Source organism: Heptranchias perlo, chromosome 24 (genome assembly GCF_035084215.1).
Source record: "Heptranchias perlo isolate sHepPer1 chromosome 24, sHepPer1.hap1, whole genome shotgun sequence".
Taxonomy (NCBI): Eukaryota; Metazoa; Chordata; class Chondrichthyes; order Hexanchiformes; family Hexanchidae; genus Heptranchias; species Heptranchias perlo.
In genome coordinates, this window is record NC_090348.1 from 44,822,227 (window position 1) to 44,840,056 (window position 17,830).

The 17,830-nt window shown below is 46.7% G+C and overlaps 1 protein-coding gene across 2 annotated transcripts; it reads right to left on the reverse strand.

Moving 5' to 3' along the window:
• Positions 1–649: 649 nt before the first annotated feature.
• On the reverse strand, positions 650–17,193 carry LOC137341752 (legumain-like). 2 transcript variants are annotated; one of them, XM_068005216.1, is made up of 5 exons: positions 15,737–17,193; positions 5,732–5,882; positions 4,802–4,972; positions 2,626–2,693; positions 650–1,624 (listed from the first exon to the last, which is right to left on the reverse strand). In XM_068005216.1, exons 2-5 carry the CDS (start codon positions 5,858–5,860, stop codon positions 1,579–1,581), a joined length of 414 nt encoding a protein of 137 aa, XP_067861317.1. In that variant the 5' UTR covers positions 5,861–5,882; positions 15,737–17,193; the 3' UTR covers positions 650–1,578. The 2 variants fall into 2 exon arrangements, with proteins under 2 accessions (XP_067861317.1, XP_067861318.1); XM_068005217.1 differs by lacking the exon at positions 15,737–17,193 and adding an exon at positions 6,695–7,818.
• Positions 17,194–17,830: the final 637 nt, after the last annotated feature.

Consider the following 17,830-nt stretch of genomic DNA (forward strand, 5'->3'; position numbering starts at 1 on the left):
AGAGCGGGCGGGGCCGACAGTCCCGGGACCCCAGAGCGGGCGGGGCCCACACAGTCCCGGGACCCCAGAGCGGGCGGGGCCCACACAGTCCCGGGACCCCAGAGCGGGCGGGGCCGACACAGTACATTCCAGGGGTTCAAGATTAGAAAAAACCTTTTCCTCCAATGGATTGATTTAGGACCAAATGACACATTTAAAAAGGAATTAAGCCCGTATCTGTTGAGCAGGGAGATTGGGGGTTAGAGAGATATTAACGGCACTGATTGTTTTCTCCCCCGTGGAGGTTGAGGAAGGAAATTGATGTTTTCTAAGGCGAGGAAGTTGACGGGTGGCGTGGGACAGAAGTCCCTGATAACCCAAGCAGACATGGACTGGGTGCAGTAAGCCTGATGGGCCGAATGGCCTTTTCTCACTCTGTACCTTTGTTGTGAGAGATTGTGAGGAGTGGGGAGGGGACGTGGGGCCTCTACCAGCAAGCGAAGAGGATAGATTAATGGATTTGGGCCTGTTTGGAAGAGAGACTTTGAATAATCTTGAAACCTTTAATTCAGTTATGAAGAGGACCAGCAGAGCTCATCCAGGCAAACTGTTTTCTGTGATGAAATGTTCAAATACTCAGAGACCCAAATTAAAAATTAGGAAGCCAGACTTGTGGAAAGAAAGGAAAGAATTTGCGTTTATACAGAAGGGCAGCCAAGCAGAACCTGTTCACCCGGTTAATGGAATTATGAACCAACTAAAGGAGCCAAAGTAAATAAGTTCAGGAGGCAACTGGATGCATTTTTTGGGGAGAGAAGGGATTACACAATGTGGTCAGAAGGTGGCTGGCCAGGGCATGTGACCCCAATGCATTTTTCATGTTCCTGAAAATGTTGACATTTTAAAGTGACACAATCATCATGAGTGTTTCTGTTGAATTGTTATCATTTGTTTGCAAATGTGCAATGGAATGACATCCCTCACTCAATGCATCAATTGCCTCACGTCTTCACCGCGAAACAAAACACAGCTCCTCTCCCTCCCAAAAACAGAAAGGTTCATCACCTACATGAAGAGAGTGCCCCGGTAATAACTGAAGACCACATTGTACCAAACAACAGGTTGTCCAGCCAGCTGACTGGTGCATCCCATCAGGTAACAAGATGTTCATCTCTGTAGGACCATCAATACAGGACACATCCTGCAACACAAAATGTGATACTAGAAGGAAACTAGCCTTAGCTTTGTCCTTAGGCTCACCTAGAGACCTTGAATTTGACTTGCACCATTATTAGTGAGTGTGCACTACAATAACCGAGCATCTTATACAACATAAATGCTTTATAAATGCCAAGTGCCATTATAGTCTCAGAGTGGGTTATATAGACAAGAAAGTACGAGGGCTTTCTGTGGTTTGATTTTGCATCAATGACTTGTTGCTCAGTGGAGATCCCCAGACCAGTTATTCGGAGTAATGTGGGCTAACCAGCAGCACCAGAGAGAGAGGAGCTTCGATAGTTATGATTCCAGTTAGAAGACCCACCGAGCGGAGAGGAGAGGGAGCTTCCCGCTAAATGGAGGCAAGAGGCTTTCCATTCTTCATTTCTTCAGCTTCTCGCTCACTTGGTCAATCGCTTCCTTGATCCTGTTCAAACACAGTGATTACAATGCAGTCCGTGGACACAGCGAACGTACAGAAAAACGTGCGGGAAGGAAGTGACTTACTCTGTAAACTGGTGCACCATTCGAGTCAAAGTAGGGACAAACTTCTATTACAGTTTAGATGATTCGAAGGTGATCTTGCCCTTTCACTCCTCAAACTGGTGCAAGAAAAGGCCCTTTCCCATCCGGCACTGGGATACACAAGACTCTGAGATGAGGCATCCAATAAGCCTCCAATTACAACTTTCAGAAGACTTCATTAGACTCAAGTTGACAAAATGGAGACTTTTTTTGTAGATACATTTCATGCTGCGATACCTTTAGTGTGTTGTGCAAATCATGTACACTCTGTATTCTAGTGACACCTGGTGGCACACCACCAATACTACTCTTAATCCATCGATGGGCCGTTCCATCTGGACAGTTCTGAACTGATAAGAGGCATTGACTCTGGGATAATTGGCTACATCCAAGCCTGTTGCCCAAGATTCCCTCCTTCAATCAGATGCCCATCTCAAAAGTGAACAGGCTGATTTCTTGGGCATGGCCAAGTTTGACCTTGGTTTAGACGAGAAGTTGAGCTCAGCTCTCCCAGCAGCCAGACCAGTAATCCAGTCTTAAAACAACTGAGCTGACTCTCTCATGTTTCTCATCTTCATTTGACAAGGGATATTACTGCTACTACCCTCAGTAACCTGCCCCTCCCTTTCTTGTCGCTTTACAGCTTCTCAGTATTTATACAGTGGAGTTTACCCCCATTACTCTGGATAAACAACTTCAGTACAGTTTAATATTTAATATCAAACCTTTCACAAAACATCAGTTTAAAGTTTAAAAAAAAGTATCCCTACCTCACTCACTATTTTCTGTAAGGGTTTCTGTTAAACGGCTAATTGACACCCCCTCTCCCACAACTATTGAATGAAACCTCGGGCGCTCTTTACTTGGAATGCCCGAGTACGGGGGTGTTGGGTGATACTGTACCGTGCCAGTGGGATCCGTTCCTCACACAGATTGACGAAGACACTCAGCTGGTGGCGAGCATACTCACACTGCAACAATAAAACCACAGACGGGACAATTATTCACGGTGCCTGTACCAGTACACTGGAACTCTTCCTTTTACACAAACTACAACAATGGTGTCATCCGAATTGAGTGTTTGAACCTTTTCTCATATTAACTAATCACCCGGCCCAGTGAAATATAACATTCCCCGAGCCGAGGTTGGGAATTGGACACATGAACGATGATCGTAGGAGCATCACAACACCGTGCAAAAGTGCCAACCTATCCATCCATCGCTTGCCCTGATACTCACTCTCACACTGCATCCTGCACCATTTCCTGTTTGTTTTTTTTATTTCAAGGCTTTATCTGATTCAGTTTTTACACCATCAGATTGTTCTGTTTTATCTTTCATCTCACAGGCCAAATATTGATAGAAATGAACATTTCTACTCTACTACTTGGGAGTGCAGTAGTCTCCCATTGTATACAAGTTATGTTGTATTATACTACATATATATATATATATATAAAATGTTTTACATAGATTATGTTGCTTCTGTTATGTATTTCAAGCATGCTTTGTATATGTGGTTACACATTTATGTTGTATATTTTAAATGTTACATTGTAGAAGTTATATATGTTATGTAATATATTATACATGCTATGTTATATTTCATGTTCATTTATATATGTAGTTATGTATATTATTGGTTATATATTTTACATGTACATGTTATGTTTTATATGCTCATTTGGAAATGTATTATGCGGTTTTATATGTTAGTTTATATATTGTAATATATGCCACATTTTAAATGTGTTGATTATATATATTATACATGTAGTGAAATATGCTACATTTCACATTTTGGTAGTTTATATATCCATTATCTACACTGTGTTCTATATATGTTAGGTTATGCATTGTTATGTGTATTATTTTATATATGTTAGTTTTTTTTACTATATTGCTATACTATACAGTAGTATGGTATGTTTTATATATGCTTGTTTATTTAGTGCTAACTCCCACTGCCATATAATGCCAGTCTCCCAAGGGTGCCAACTTTTGCTTGGGTGCAGTTCCCAAGGTACCAGCTACCCTCTATTGCCATGCCCAAGTGGCCATTCTTCAAGGCTGGGCCTAGACAGGCCACTCCGTGTAAGGCACCATAGCCATTACTGATCCTGATCTCACCCAACATCCAAATTTCCAACCAGGGTCACTGGACCGAGACCGAGAGAGTGAACTCTGCCTGAGATCAGTTGGCTTAACGTAGATCGAGATCGAACTTGGTTCCACATCATTTACCACTGAGCCATTGGGGCCGCCATAAGGAACCACCTTTACAAGTTAATGGGGTGAAACATTATAACATAAAATATCATATACCCACTCCCATCTTATGGGGGATAAGTTTCAAATATTAGAAGCCAATTTTCATGATTAGACTGTTAGTTAATTATTTCTATTCCCAGTGATTTCCATTACCCATGTGTTCAGTCCTGAGGTGAGCTATTCTCTCAGGGTGCTGTACACAATATTAGTCTTAATGCCCCCTTTTGTTACCTCCAGACTCGATTATTCCAGTGCTCTCCTGGCTGGCCTCCCATCTACCACCCTCAAGCTCATCCAAAATCCTGCTGCCTCGTATCCGGACTTGCACCAAGTCCCGTTCACCCATCACCCCTGCGCTCACTGACCTACATTAGCTCCCGGTCCAGCAACACCTCAAATTTAAAATTCTCATGTTCAAATCCTTCCATGGCCTCACCCCTCCCTATCTCTGCAACCTTCTCCAGCCCTACAACCCTCTGAGAATTCTGCATTCCTCTAGTTCTGGCCTTGTGCATCCCCGATTTCCTTCGCCCCACTACTGGCAGCCATGCCTTCAGCTGCCTAGGCCCTAAGAATTGCAATTTCCCCCCCTAAAACCTCTCCACCTCCTTTAGGACACTCCTTAAAACCTACCTCTTTGGTCACCTGTCCTAATATCTCCTTCTTTGGCTCGGTGTCAATTTTTTGTCTGATTAACGCTCCTGTGAAACGCCTTGGAACGTTTTACAATGTTAAAGGCGCTACATAAACGGAAGTGGCTGCTGTTAGTCTGCTGATCCATCACTTATGCCAGAGCCACAGACGTACCTCCTGCTTGTGCCAGTCGAAGCACTGAACTCGGAAATACTCCACGGCAGCTCGGTAATTGTCCCGCTCCATGAGGCACTGTTTCGCGGTGAGCACACGCTCTGCCTGTTCCTCAGAGTCCGTGCTCAGTCGGACAATCTGCTGTACGGTCTGCCGAATCAGCTCTCTCCTCTGCAACGTAACGTAACGGATCCATTAATTATACCCCGACCACCTGGAAAGGGATCGCCAATGAGCAAAAATCTTTTAAAGTCTTTTCTAAAAAAACGTAGGGGTGTCCTGATAGGTGTCTTTAAGATAATGAAAGGATTTAATAGGGTTGATATAGAGAAAACATTTCCACTTGGGGGAAGTCTAAAAGTAGAGGTTATAAATATAAAATAGTGGCTAATAAATCCAATAGAGAACTCAGGAAAAACCCTCTTTATCCAGAGAGTGGTGAGAATGTGGAATTCGCTCCCACAAGGAGTAGTTGAGGCGAATAGCAAAGGTACGTTTAAGGGGAAACTAGAGAAGTACGTGAGGGAGAAAGGAATAGAAGGATATGCTGATAGGGTGAGATGAAGTAGGGAGGGAGGAGGCTCGTGTGGAGCATAAACACCAGCACAGACCAGTTGGGCCGAATGGCCTGTTTCTGTGCTGTAGTTTCGATGTAACTCGATGAAAGCCACCGTCTTACTCCCCTCCCGGCAACCATGGAAAAATCCCAGGGGAGAGTGCGCCGTGTGACAGCAGCGTGATTTGACACTCTCTGCAGCCCCTTGATTCTGCGCGCAGTGGCTCCCTGCGCTGTAGGGAGGGTCAGTCCATCACTGGTCAGTGAGCATTGAGTCACTGATTTTGGGGGAGGGTGGGGGGGTGGCGGAGAGAGGAAGCACAGGGGAGAGGGAACAACCCCGGGTGGAGTGGTCCTGCCCCATGTTCAGTTACCTCAAGGAGCTGCTCCAACTCTTTCTGAAGCTTCGCAGTCTCCTCTGGGTCCTTAGCAGCATTGATCCGATGTTGAAGGATGGAGACAGGTACATCGCACTGGGGCACAGAATCCATTCCGGTCATCATCTCGCTGGATCTCCACCACTACCTGCAGGAACAACCACCACAAGAACGTCCTGAGCTTCTACACGATGATACAAAGCCCACCCTCCCACCAGCCCTAAGTGGGAGGCACAGTGAGCCTGGCCAACAATACACTGCCATAGTACAAGGTGGGCTTACTGCCAGGATACTCAACACAGAGGGCCCCCGATTGGAACTGGGTCACAGCACCGACTGGTGAGGGGTGAATTCTGATCCTTTCTTATGAGTTAAGCTCAGAAACACCACTAGTGACCAGTGGTGAATTTGGTGCCCATGCATCTTCAGGGGCCATTGGATCGCGATCAGGAGCAGGATCCTTTGCTGATTTCCGCACCCCCCCACTCCCCCGCTCCGGTACACCGAGACCAATTGTACCCTTTACCACTCTCCCACCACAGACTGGCAAGATACACACACCGTTAATCAGCCGCTCGACGATGTACAGAATCCGCTACTTTTCCTTTTGTGCAATTCTTTCATTTCACGGGCGTGAAATCAGAGTCATAGAAAGATATAAAATAATTGCATATCCTCCAATGCGGCAATTTTTGATATTCTCAAAGCGGAAATGATCATTTAAACGTAATGTACAGGGACTGGCTGTGCTGTAGGTTAATAAACTGCCCTTTCACCTCTGGGTCCCAAGTTACATTGAGGCCAGATCAATAATGAACAAACTTGCATTTATGTAGCACCTTATTACATCTTCCAGGACGCACCAAAGTCAATGACCTATCTCCAAGTGTAGTCACTGGACAGAACGCATCAGCAATTTGCACACAGCAAGATCCCACAAACAGCAAATGAGATGAATACCTGGATAATCTGTTTTTAGTGATGTTGGTTGAAGGATAAATGCTGGCCAGGACACCGGGGAGAACTCCTCTTTTCATCAAATAATTCAACGGGACCTTTTATGTCCACCTGAATAGGCAGACGGGGCCTTGGTTTAATATCTCATCCAAAAGATTGCACCACTGGCAATGCTGCACTCCTTCCGTACTGCACTGCAATTGTCAGCCTAGATTAGGCACTCAATTCCCTGGAGTCCCTGAACCCATAAGAGAAAAAAGTGCTACCACCATGCCATGCTGACAATGGGACAGAGCTCCTCCCCTCTCTGCTACCTGCAGGGGTCCTACATGAAGTGAATTTGCAGTTTCAATCAGCAGTTAGTGGGCACTGGGCCACAGTAAGGAAACGGCCATCATCAACAACTGGTCCTGGGGAATGAGGTGGGCCAAGTGGAGCAAGTGTCAGTGGAGAACATTTAGGGAACAGTGATCATAGTATCATAAATGTTCACTAGTTATGGAAAAGGACAAGGTGTAATCTAGATTAAAATTACTTAATTGGAGGGAGGCCAATATCAGTGGGTTGAGAATGGATCTGGCTCAGGTAAATTGGAATCAAAGATTGGCAGGCAAAACTGTAATTGAACAGTGGGGGGCCTTTAAAGAGGAGATGGCTCGGGTACAGTCTAGGCACATTCCCACGAGGGGGAAAGGGCAACTAAAGCCAGAGCTCCCTGGATAACGAAAGAGGTAGAGAGTAAGATGAAGCGGGAAAAAAGGGCATGGAGAGATGTCAGGTTGATAACACAAGTGAGAACCAGGCAGAATATAGAAAGTTCAGAGGGGAAGTGAAAAGGGAAATAAGAGGGGCAAAGAGAGAGTATGAGAATAGACTGGCAGCCAACATAAAAGGGAATCCAAAAGTCTTCTGTAGGCATATAAACAGTAACCGGGTAGTAAGAGCAGGGATGGGACTGATTAGGGACCAAAAAGATCAATGCATGGAGGCAGAGGGCATGGCTATGGGCCCCGACAACATCCCGGCTGTAGTGCTGAAGACTTGTGCTCCAGAACTAGCTGCGCCTCTAGCCAACCTGTTCCAGTACAACTACAACACTGGCATCTACCAGACAATGTGGAAAATTGCCCAGGTATGTCCTGTCCACAAAAAGCAGGACAAATCCAATCCGGCCAATTACCGCCCCATCAGTCTACTCTCAATCATCAGCAAAGTGATGGAAGGTGTCGTCGACAGTGCTATCAAGCGACACTTACTCACCAATAACCTGCTCACCGATGCTCAGTTTGGATTCCGCCAGGACCACTCGGCTCCAGACCTCATTACAGCCTTGGTCCAAACATGGACAAAAGAGCTGAATTCCAGAGGTGAGGTGAGAGTGACTGCCCTTGACATCAAGGCAGCATTTGACCGAGTGTGGCACCAAGGAGCCCTAGTAAAATTGAAGTCCATGGGAATCAGGGGGAAAACTCTCCAGTGGCTGGAGTCATACCTAGCACAAAGGAAGATGGTAGTGGTTGTTGGAGGCCAATCATCTCAGCCCCAGGGCATTGCTGCAGGAGTTCCTCAGGGCAGTGTCCTAGGCCCAACCATCTTCAGCTGCTTCATCAATGACCTTCCCTCCATCATAAGGTCAGAAATGGGGATGTTCGCTGATGACTGCACAGTGTTCAGTTCCATTCGCAACCCCTCAGATAATGAAGCAGTCCGAGCCTGCATGCAGCAAGACCTGGACAACATCCAGGCTTGGGCTCATAAGTGGCAAGTAACATTTGCGCCAGATAAGTGCCAGGCAATGACCATCTCCAACAAGAGAGAGTCTAACCACCTCCCCTTGACATTCAACGGCATTACCATTGCCAAATCCCCCACCATCAACATCCTGGGGGTCACCATTGACCAGAAACTTAACTGGACCAGCCATATAAATACTGTGGCTACGAGAGCAGGTCAGAGGCTGGGTATTCTGCGGCGAGTGACTCACCTCCTGACTCCCCAAAGCCTTTCCACCATCTACAAGGCACAAGTCAGGAGTGTGATGGAATACTCTCCACTTGCCTGGATGAGTGCAGCTCCAACAACACTCAAGAAGCTCGACACCATCCAAGATAAAGCAGCCCGCTTGATTGGCACCCCATCCACCACCCTAAACATTCACTCCCTTCACCACCGGCGCACTGTGGCTGCAGTGTGTACCATCCACAGGATGCACTGCAGCAACTCGCCAAGGCTTCTTCGACAGCACCTCCCAAACCCGCGACCTCTACCACCTAGAAGGACAAGGGCAGCAGGCGCATGGGAACAACACCACCTGCACGTTCCCCTCCAAGTCACACACCATCCCGACTTGGAAATATATCGCCGTTCCTTCATTGTCGCTGGGTCAAAATCCTGGAACTCCCTTCCTAACAGCACTGTGGGAGAACCGTCACCACACGGACTGCAGCGGTTCAAGAAGGCGGCTCACCACCACCTTCTCGAGGGCAATTAGGGATGGGCAATAAATGCCGGCCTTGCCAGCGACGCCCACATCCCGTGAACGAATAAAAAATTTTTTTTTTAAATGTGTACTTTGCATCTGTCTTTACCAAGGAAGATGCTGCCAAAGTCACAGTAAAAGATGAGGTAGTTGAGATACTGGATGGGCTAAAAATTGAGAAAGAGGAGGTACCAGAAAGGCTGGCTGTACTTGAAGTAGATAAGTCACCCGGTCCAGATGGGATGCATCCTAGGTTGCTGAGGGAAGTAAGGGTGGAAATTGCGGAGGTACTGGCCATAATCTTCCAAACATCCGTAGATACGGAGGTGGTGCCAGAGGTCTGGAGAATTGCAAATGTTACACCTTGTTCAAAAAAGGGTGTAAGGATAAACCCAGCAACTATAGGCCAGTCAGTTTAACCTCAGTGGTGGGGAAACTTTTAGAAACGATAATCCGGGATAGAATTAGCAGTCACTTGGACGAGGGTGGATTGATTAGGGAAAGCCAGCACGGATTTGTTAAAGGCAAATCATGTTTAACTAACTTGATAGAGTTTTTTTGATGAAGTAACAGAGAGGGTAGATGAGGGCAATGCAGTTGACGGTGTATATGGACTTTCAAAAGGCGTTTGATAAAGTGGTTTGTCATCATAGTTGATGCCCATGGAATAAAAGGGGCAGTGGCAGCATGGATACGAAATTGGCTAAGTGACAGGAAACAGAGTGGTGGTGAACGGTTGTTTTTCGGACTGGTGGGAGGTGTAAAATGGTGTTCCCCAGGGGTCAGCGCTGGGACCACTGCTTTTCTTGATATATATTGATGACTTGGGCGTACAGGGCACAATTTCAAAATTTGCAGATGACACAAAACTTGGAAGTGTCGTGAACAGTGAGGAGGATAGTGATAGACTTCAGGAGGATTATAGACAGGCTGGTGGCACGGGCGGACACGTGGCAGATGACAGATGAAAGATGAAAGATGAAATTTAACGCAGAAAATTGTGAAGTGATACATTTTGGCAGGAAGAACGAGGAGAGGCAATATAAACTAAAGGGTACAATTCTAAAAGGGGTTCAGGAACAGAGAGATCTGGGGGTATATGTGCACAAATCGTTGAAGGTGGCAGGGCAGGTTGAGAAAGTGGTTAAAAAAGCATACGGGATCCTGGGATTTATAAATAGAAGCATAGATTACAAAAGCAAGGAAGTTATGATGAACTTTTATAAAACACTGGTTTGGCCAGAACTGGAGTACTGTGTCGAGTTCTGGGCACCCTACTTTCGGAAGGATGGGAAGGCCTTAGAGAGGGTGCAGAAGAGATTTATTAGAATGATTCCAGGGATGAAGGACTTCAGTTACGTGGATAGACTGGAGAAACTGGGGTTGTTCTCCTTAGAGCAGAGAAGGTTGAGAGGCGATTTGATAGAGGTATTTAAAATCATGAAGGGTCTAGCCAGAGTAGATAGAGAGAAATTGTTCCTATTGGCAGAAAGGTCAAGAACCAGAGGGCATAGATTTTAGATGATTGGCAAAAGAACCGGAGGCGACATGAGGAAAAACTTTTTTAAAAATACAGCCAGTGGTTAGGATCTGGAATGCGCTGCCTGAGGGGGTGGTGGAGGCAGATTCAATCATGGCCTTCAAAAGGGATGGGGATGAGTACTTGAAGGGATAAAATTTGCAGGGCTACAGGGATAGGGCGGGGGAGTGGGACTCGCTGGATTGCTCTTGCAGAGCCCCGGCATGGACTAGACGGGCTGAATGGCCTCCTTCTGTGCTGTAACAATTTATGACTCTATGATCAGGACAGGAGACCAAAAGCTTGGTCAAAGGGTTAGGTTTTAAGAAGCATCTTAAAGGAGGAGGTGGAGAGGTTTAGGGAGGGAATTAATTGGAACTCACTCGGAGGCACAAGAATGGCTGGTGTGACAGATAGAAAAATTCAACTTAGTGCAGTCGAGGGCACTCTCCAGACACGAGGGTCTGGCATGAAGGCAGAACTGATAATTCTCAAGCGGACAGGTCTGGCCATAGATGGGATTCCCACAATTCATAATATATTCTGTTTATGCCACATAGTAACAATTAATCTGGTAAAGGATTTGTCAAGAGGTAACATAGATGCACTGGAAGTTTATTGAGTGCTTCTCGCTCCTCAAATAACCACAGTACACTCCTTCAGTATAAAACCGACAGACAAGGGTGTCAGCAACTCCATGGATTCCGCCAATGTCTGAAGGAGGAGACGCACTGGGGTGGGGGGTTGGACAGGGGTAGGGAAACGAGATTGGGAACACTCCTCTCGAAGGGAAGCCAATGTGCAGATACTGAGATTCTGACTGACGGGGGGGGGGGGGGGGGGGGGGGGGGGAGGAAATTGAGGTTTTAAGACAAACATTTTAACACTGTAGGAACTGGCTGGTGGCAACAGAGAAAATAAACCAATCAAAAGTTTTAACATTTGCAGAATGTAACTGCATAATGTAGCAAAAAAATACTTAAAGTTCACATCTCTACTGGAAAAGAGAGATTAAGTGACAATCATGTGACACGATAGATATCTCGTGTCTAACACACAGTGTAAAAGTGAGTCTGTCAGGGGTGTGACACAGCATTTCTGTCACTTCAGAATGGAGGATTTCCAGTTAATAGGCAGCACTACCCAATCCCACCTATAGAAGTCAAACAAAATCCACAATGCTCTCCACTGGAACGGAGACTCCCACTACCCCTCCCCTAGGTTTTTTTTTGGTAAGTGTTGGCACTAAGATTTCGGTGAAGCATTACTGTGGGCTTGTGAAACAGCAACACAGCTGCACTATTCATGTCTGTCCCATTCGAATACCATTGGCCACTGAAGGACTCAACATGGCCAAAGGGGTATCAAGGATGAGTCCTTGACATCCAGCAAAGTAACTAAAGAGTACGCGCTGGTTTAATTAGCAGCTATTTCTTAATCATCTACATGTAGCCTTGTAGGTCATGGCACTTCAGGTGCACATCCAGGTACGTTTTGTCGAGGGTTTCTGCCTCTACCACCCTTTCAGGCAGTGAGTTCCAGACCCCCACCACCATTTCTCCTCAGCTCTCTCCTAATCCTTCTACCAATCACTTTAAATCTGTGCCCCCTGGTTATTGACCCCTCTGCTAAGGGAAATAGGTCCTTCCTATCCACTTTATCTAGGCCCCTCATAATTTTGTAAATTGTAAACAATTTTACAACACCAAGTTATAGTCCAGCAATTTTATTTTAAATTCACAAGCTTTCGGAGGCTACCTCCTTCCTCAGGTGAACGATGTGGAAATGAAATCCTCGAAATGAAGTCGCATTTATAATTCACAGAACAATGCTTGGTGAGTACAGACAGTTTTTTCAACTGCCCGTTGCCAAGGCAATCAGTGTGCAGACAGACAGGTGTTACCTGCCAGGTCTCACAGAATATACAAATCACCAAAAAAAACAACAAACAAAAAAAAAGAGATAGAGAGGTAGAAACATAGAAAAGACAGCAACTGACCCGTTATATTAAAAACAGATAACATTTGTTCGCTGGTGGGGTAACGTGTAGCGTGACATGAACCCAAGATCCCGGTTGAGGCCGTTCTCATGGGTGCGGAACTTGGCAATCAATTTCTGCTCGACGATTTTGCGTTGTCATGTGTCTCGAAGGCCGCCTTGGAGTACGCTTACCCGAAGGTCGGTGGCTGAATGTCCTTGACTGCTGAAGTGTTCCCCGACTGGGAGGGAACCTCCTGTTTGGCGATTGTTGCGCGGTGTCCGTTCATCCGTTGTTGAAGTGTCTGCATGGTCTCGCCAATGTACCATGCTCTGGGGCATCCTTTCCTGCAACGTATGAGGTAGACAACGTTGGCCGCGTCACAGGAGTATGAACCATGCACCTGGTGGGTGGTGTCCTCTCGTGTGATGGTGGTATCTGTGTCGATGATCTGGTATGTCTTGCAGAGGTTACCGTGGCAGGATTGTGAGATGTCGTGGACGCTGTTCTCCTGAAAGCTGGGTAATTTGCTGCGAACTATGGTCTGTTTGAGGTTGGGTGGCTGTTTAAAGGCGAGTAGTGGAGGCGTGGGGATGGCCATAGCGAGGTGTTCGTCGTCATTGATGACATGTTGAAGGCTGCGGAGAACATGGCGGAGTTTCTCCGCTCCGGGGAAGTACTGGACGACAAAGGGTACTCTGTTGGTTGCGTCCCGTGTTAGTCTCCTGAGGAGGTCTATGCGATTTTTTGCTGTGGCCCGTCGGAACTGTCGATCGATGAGTCGAGCGACAAACCACAAACCACAAAATTTCAGCAGCGAACCCAATGAGACAATCGACGATCCGGCATCGCTGCGACAGCATCAATACTCAACACCAACAACAGCCAATCTCCAGACGCCATCCTACAACTCATCCGCTTCATCCTGGATCACAATGTCTTCACCTTCGATAACCAGTTCTTTACCCAAACACACGGAACAGCCATGGGGACCAAATTCGCACCCCAATACGCCAACATTTTCATGCACAAGTTCGAGCAGGACTTCTTCACTGCACAAGACCTCCAACCAACACTATACACCAGATACATCGACGACATTTTCTTTCTATGGACCCACGGCGAAGAATCACTAAAGAGACTACACGATAACATCAACAAGTTCCATCCCACCATCAAGCTCACCATGGACTACTCCTCAGAATCAGTTTCTTTCTTGGACACACGAATCTCCATCAAAGACGGGCACCTCAGCACCTCACTCTACCGCAAGCCCACGGACAACCTCACGATGCTCCACTTTTCCAGCTTCCACCCTAACCACGTCAAAGAGGCCATCCCCTATGGACAGGCCCTGCGAATACACAGGGTCTGCTCAGACGAACGCGATGGACACCTACAGACGCTGAAAGACGCCCTAGTAAGAACGGGATATGACGCTCGACTCATCGATCGACAGTTCCGACGGGCCACAGCAAAAAATCGCATAGACCTCCTCAGGAGACTAACACGGGACGCAACCAACAGAGTACCCTTTGTCGTCCAGTACTTCCCCGGAGCGGAGAAACTACGCCATGTTCTCCGCAGCCTTCAACATGTCATCAATGACGACGAACACCTCGCTATGGCCATCCCCACACCTCCACTACTCGCCTTCAAACAGCCACCCAACCTTAAACAGACCATCGTTCGCAGCAAATTACCCAGCTTTCAAGAGAACAGCGTCCACGACGCCACACAACCCTGCCGCGGTAACCTCTGCAAGACATGCCAGATCATCGACACAGATACCACCATCACACGAGAGGACACCACCCACCAGGTGCATGGTTCATACTCCTGTGACTCGGCCAACGTTGTCTACCTCATACGTTGCAGGAAAGGATGCCCCAGAGCATGGTACATTGGCGAGACCATGCAGACACTGCGACAACGGATGAACGGACACCGCGCAACAATCGCCAAACAGGAGGGTTCCCTCCCAGTCGGGGAACACTTCAGCAGTCAAGGACATTCAGCCACCGACCTTCGGGTAAGCATACTCCAAGGCGGCCTTCGAGACACACGACAACGCAAAATCGTCGAGCAGAAATTGATAGCCAAGTTCCGCACCCATGAGGACGGCCTCAACCGGGATCTTGGGTTCATGTCACGCTACACGTTACCCCACCAGCGAACAAATGTTATCTGTTTTTAATATAACGGGTCAGTTGCTGTCTTTTCTATGTTTCTACCTCTCTATCTCTGTTTTTTTTTGTTTGTTGTTTTTTTTGGTGATTTGTATATTCTGTGAGACCTGGCAGGTAACACCTGTCTGTCTGCACACTGATTGCCTTGGCAACGGGCAGTTGAAAAAACTGTCTGTACTCACCAAGCATTGTTCTGTGATTTATAAATGCGACTTCATTTCGAGGATTTCATTTCCACATCGTTCACCTGAGGAAGGAGGTAGCCTCCGAAAGCTTGTGAATTTAAAATAAAATTGCTGGACTATAACTTGGTGTTCTAAAATTGTTTACAATTGTCAACCCCAGTCCATCACCGGCATCTCCACATCATAATTTTGTACACCTCAATTAAATCACACCTCATTTATATCATAAAAAGCAAGGGACCAAGTACTGAGCCCTGTAGAAACCCAACTCCTGCTCACTCCCCATGCCCTTTAATACCCATGATGTGGAGATGCCGGTGATGGACTGGGGTGGACAAATGTAAGGAATCTTACACCACCAGGTTATAGTCCAACAGTTTTATTTAAAAATCACAAGCTTTCGGAGATTATCCCCTTCGTCAGGTGAGTAGTGATTTTAAAATAAAATTGTTGGACTATAACCTGGTGTTGTAAGATTCCTTACTTTAATACCCACCCAGTCCAATCCCACTCCCCACATCCTTTAGTATTCTTCTATTTAAAGCAATTCCCTTCTCTGCTTGTGTACAATTCTATATTCCACCCAACTCCTCCCTCCCTCCCTCCATCCATCCACTCTGTGTAAAAACATTTTTTAACCTTTTATCCCTTTACAAATGGTCTACCTTCAACTTTTCATAATTTTACAAACTCACCCAAACAGAAGAGCAGATGCGAACCGTGTTTAAGCTCTCTGAGCGCTCAGATCGCAGATCCCGCCGACAGACGCTCCGCTCCGCTCTGTGCGGCCGCTCCCGGCGGGGTGCGCACCCCCGGACATCAGGAGCCTCTGAGTGACAGCTGGGCGCTCCACTCCCTCCAGGGGAGAGACCGCCTTCTGGTGACGTCATAACTGGGTCACCTGACCGCGCTGCGAATTGTAACAAACAAGTTGCAGACAGACGGCGCCTCCCCGTCCCCCAGACACTTCCTGGTCTGGGTCTGGGTCTAGGGCTCACCTCCCCAATTTGCAGACAGCAGCTCTGACGGAGGATGTTATCTCTGTTTCTTTCTCCACAGACGCTGCCTCGCTTGCTGAGCTTCTCCTGTTTTTATTGCAGACACTGTGAACATTTGGGAAGTCACTAAAGTTAATGTTTTTTTTCCACACCGTTCACCTGACGAAGGAGGAAGCCTCCGAAAGCTTGTGGAATTTAAAATAAATTTGTTGGACTATAACTTGGTGTTGTAAAATTGTTTACAATTGTGCAGGGTGACATTGGCTGAAGGTATAAGGGTGGAGCAGCGGAGGTGGGCTGGGTTTAGTTGTAGATTGGGGTCACGAAGGACGATTGAGCTTTCACATTAGGCAATCCATGTACAAAGATGATGATGATGATGATGAAGTTGCCAGCTAACATGGAGGGTGATGGACAATAAGAACCTTGAAGGAGAGCAGAAACAGTAGTGGTGGGAGTGGATGTCCAAGCAGGAGAAAGTGGCAGAGGTATCAGCTGATAAATTGAGATGGGATCTGGAGATGAGAGGCACACTGCTTCCACAGAGGAGGGTGGGGAACGTGGTGGGATATGCAGCCAGACAGGGAGTCTCTATCTGCCAGGATGAGGGGGCCCCTGTTTGTAAGGGAGCAGACGTTTTGGAGTTCAATATGGAGTCGATGGGTAATAGGGGCTCATGTGTAGGGGTCGGCGTGAGAAGTGTTAAAAGGAATGGGAAGGAGATTGGAGAAGTTTAACTCTGATCAACAAGATGTGCTGGAAAGAGAATGGAGAGGAGCTGGGCGAGCAACAGTGGGCATGGAGAAAGATAGCTAAAATGGTGCCGAGGGACTCAAGCCTGGGTTGGCAGCAGGAATGGTGATCAGTAACAGACGAAGAGGGGAACCGAGAGAGACTTAGTGCAGCAAAAAGTGATGTGAGGAGGGGGAGTGGTGAGTGTCAATGACTGGAAGAGGAGAGTGGGATGACAGGTGATGTAACTGAGGTGTTGCAGTACTGGGCAACAGCAAAAGAAAGAGGCGAGCTCTGTTCTGGAGTAACAGCCATTGCAGGTGCTTATGCAAGCTCTGAGTTACATGTACAAGCCATTGAATGACCTGCTATGTAGAGCTGGAGAATGGAAGTCAAAAGGTCCAGGGCTTGGCTGCCATTTGAAAAACTGAAAGTAGTGATTGTCAAGCTTAATGAGTAAGGCATGATCGTGTGAGGAATGTGGCAGATGAAGTATAATGTGGGGAAATGTGAGGTTATTTAATTTGGTGGGAAGAATTGAAAAACAGAATCTTTTTTAAATGGTGAGAAATTATTAAATGTTGGTGTTCAGAGAGACTTGAGTGTCCTTGTACAAGAAACACAAAAGGTTAGCATGCAGGTACAGCAAGCAATTAGGAAGGCAAATGGCATGTTGGCCTTTATTGCAAGGGGGTTGGAGTACAAGAGTAAGGAAGTCTTACTGCAATTGTATAGGGCTTTGGTGAGATCTCACCTGGAGTACTGTGAACAGTTTTGGTCTTACCTAAGGAAGGATATACTTGTTTTAGAGGGGGGTGCAACGAAGGCTCACTAGATTGATTCCTGGGATGAGAGGGTTGTCCTGTGAGGAGAGATTGAGCAGAATGGGCCTATATTCTAGCGATTAGAGGAAACATATAAGATTCTAAGCGGGCTTGACAGGTTTGATGCTGAGAGGCTGTTTTCCCTGGCTGGAGAGTCTAGAACTAGGGGGCAGAGTCTCGGGATAAGGGGTCGGCCATTTAGTACTGAGATGAAGAGAAATTTCTTCACTCAGAG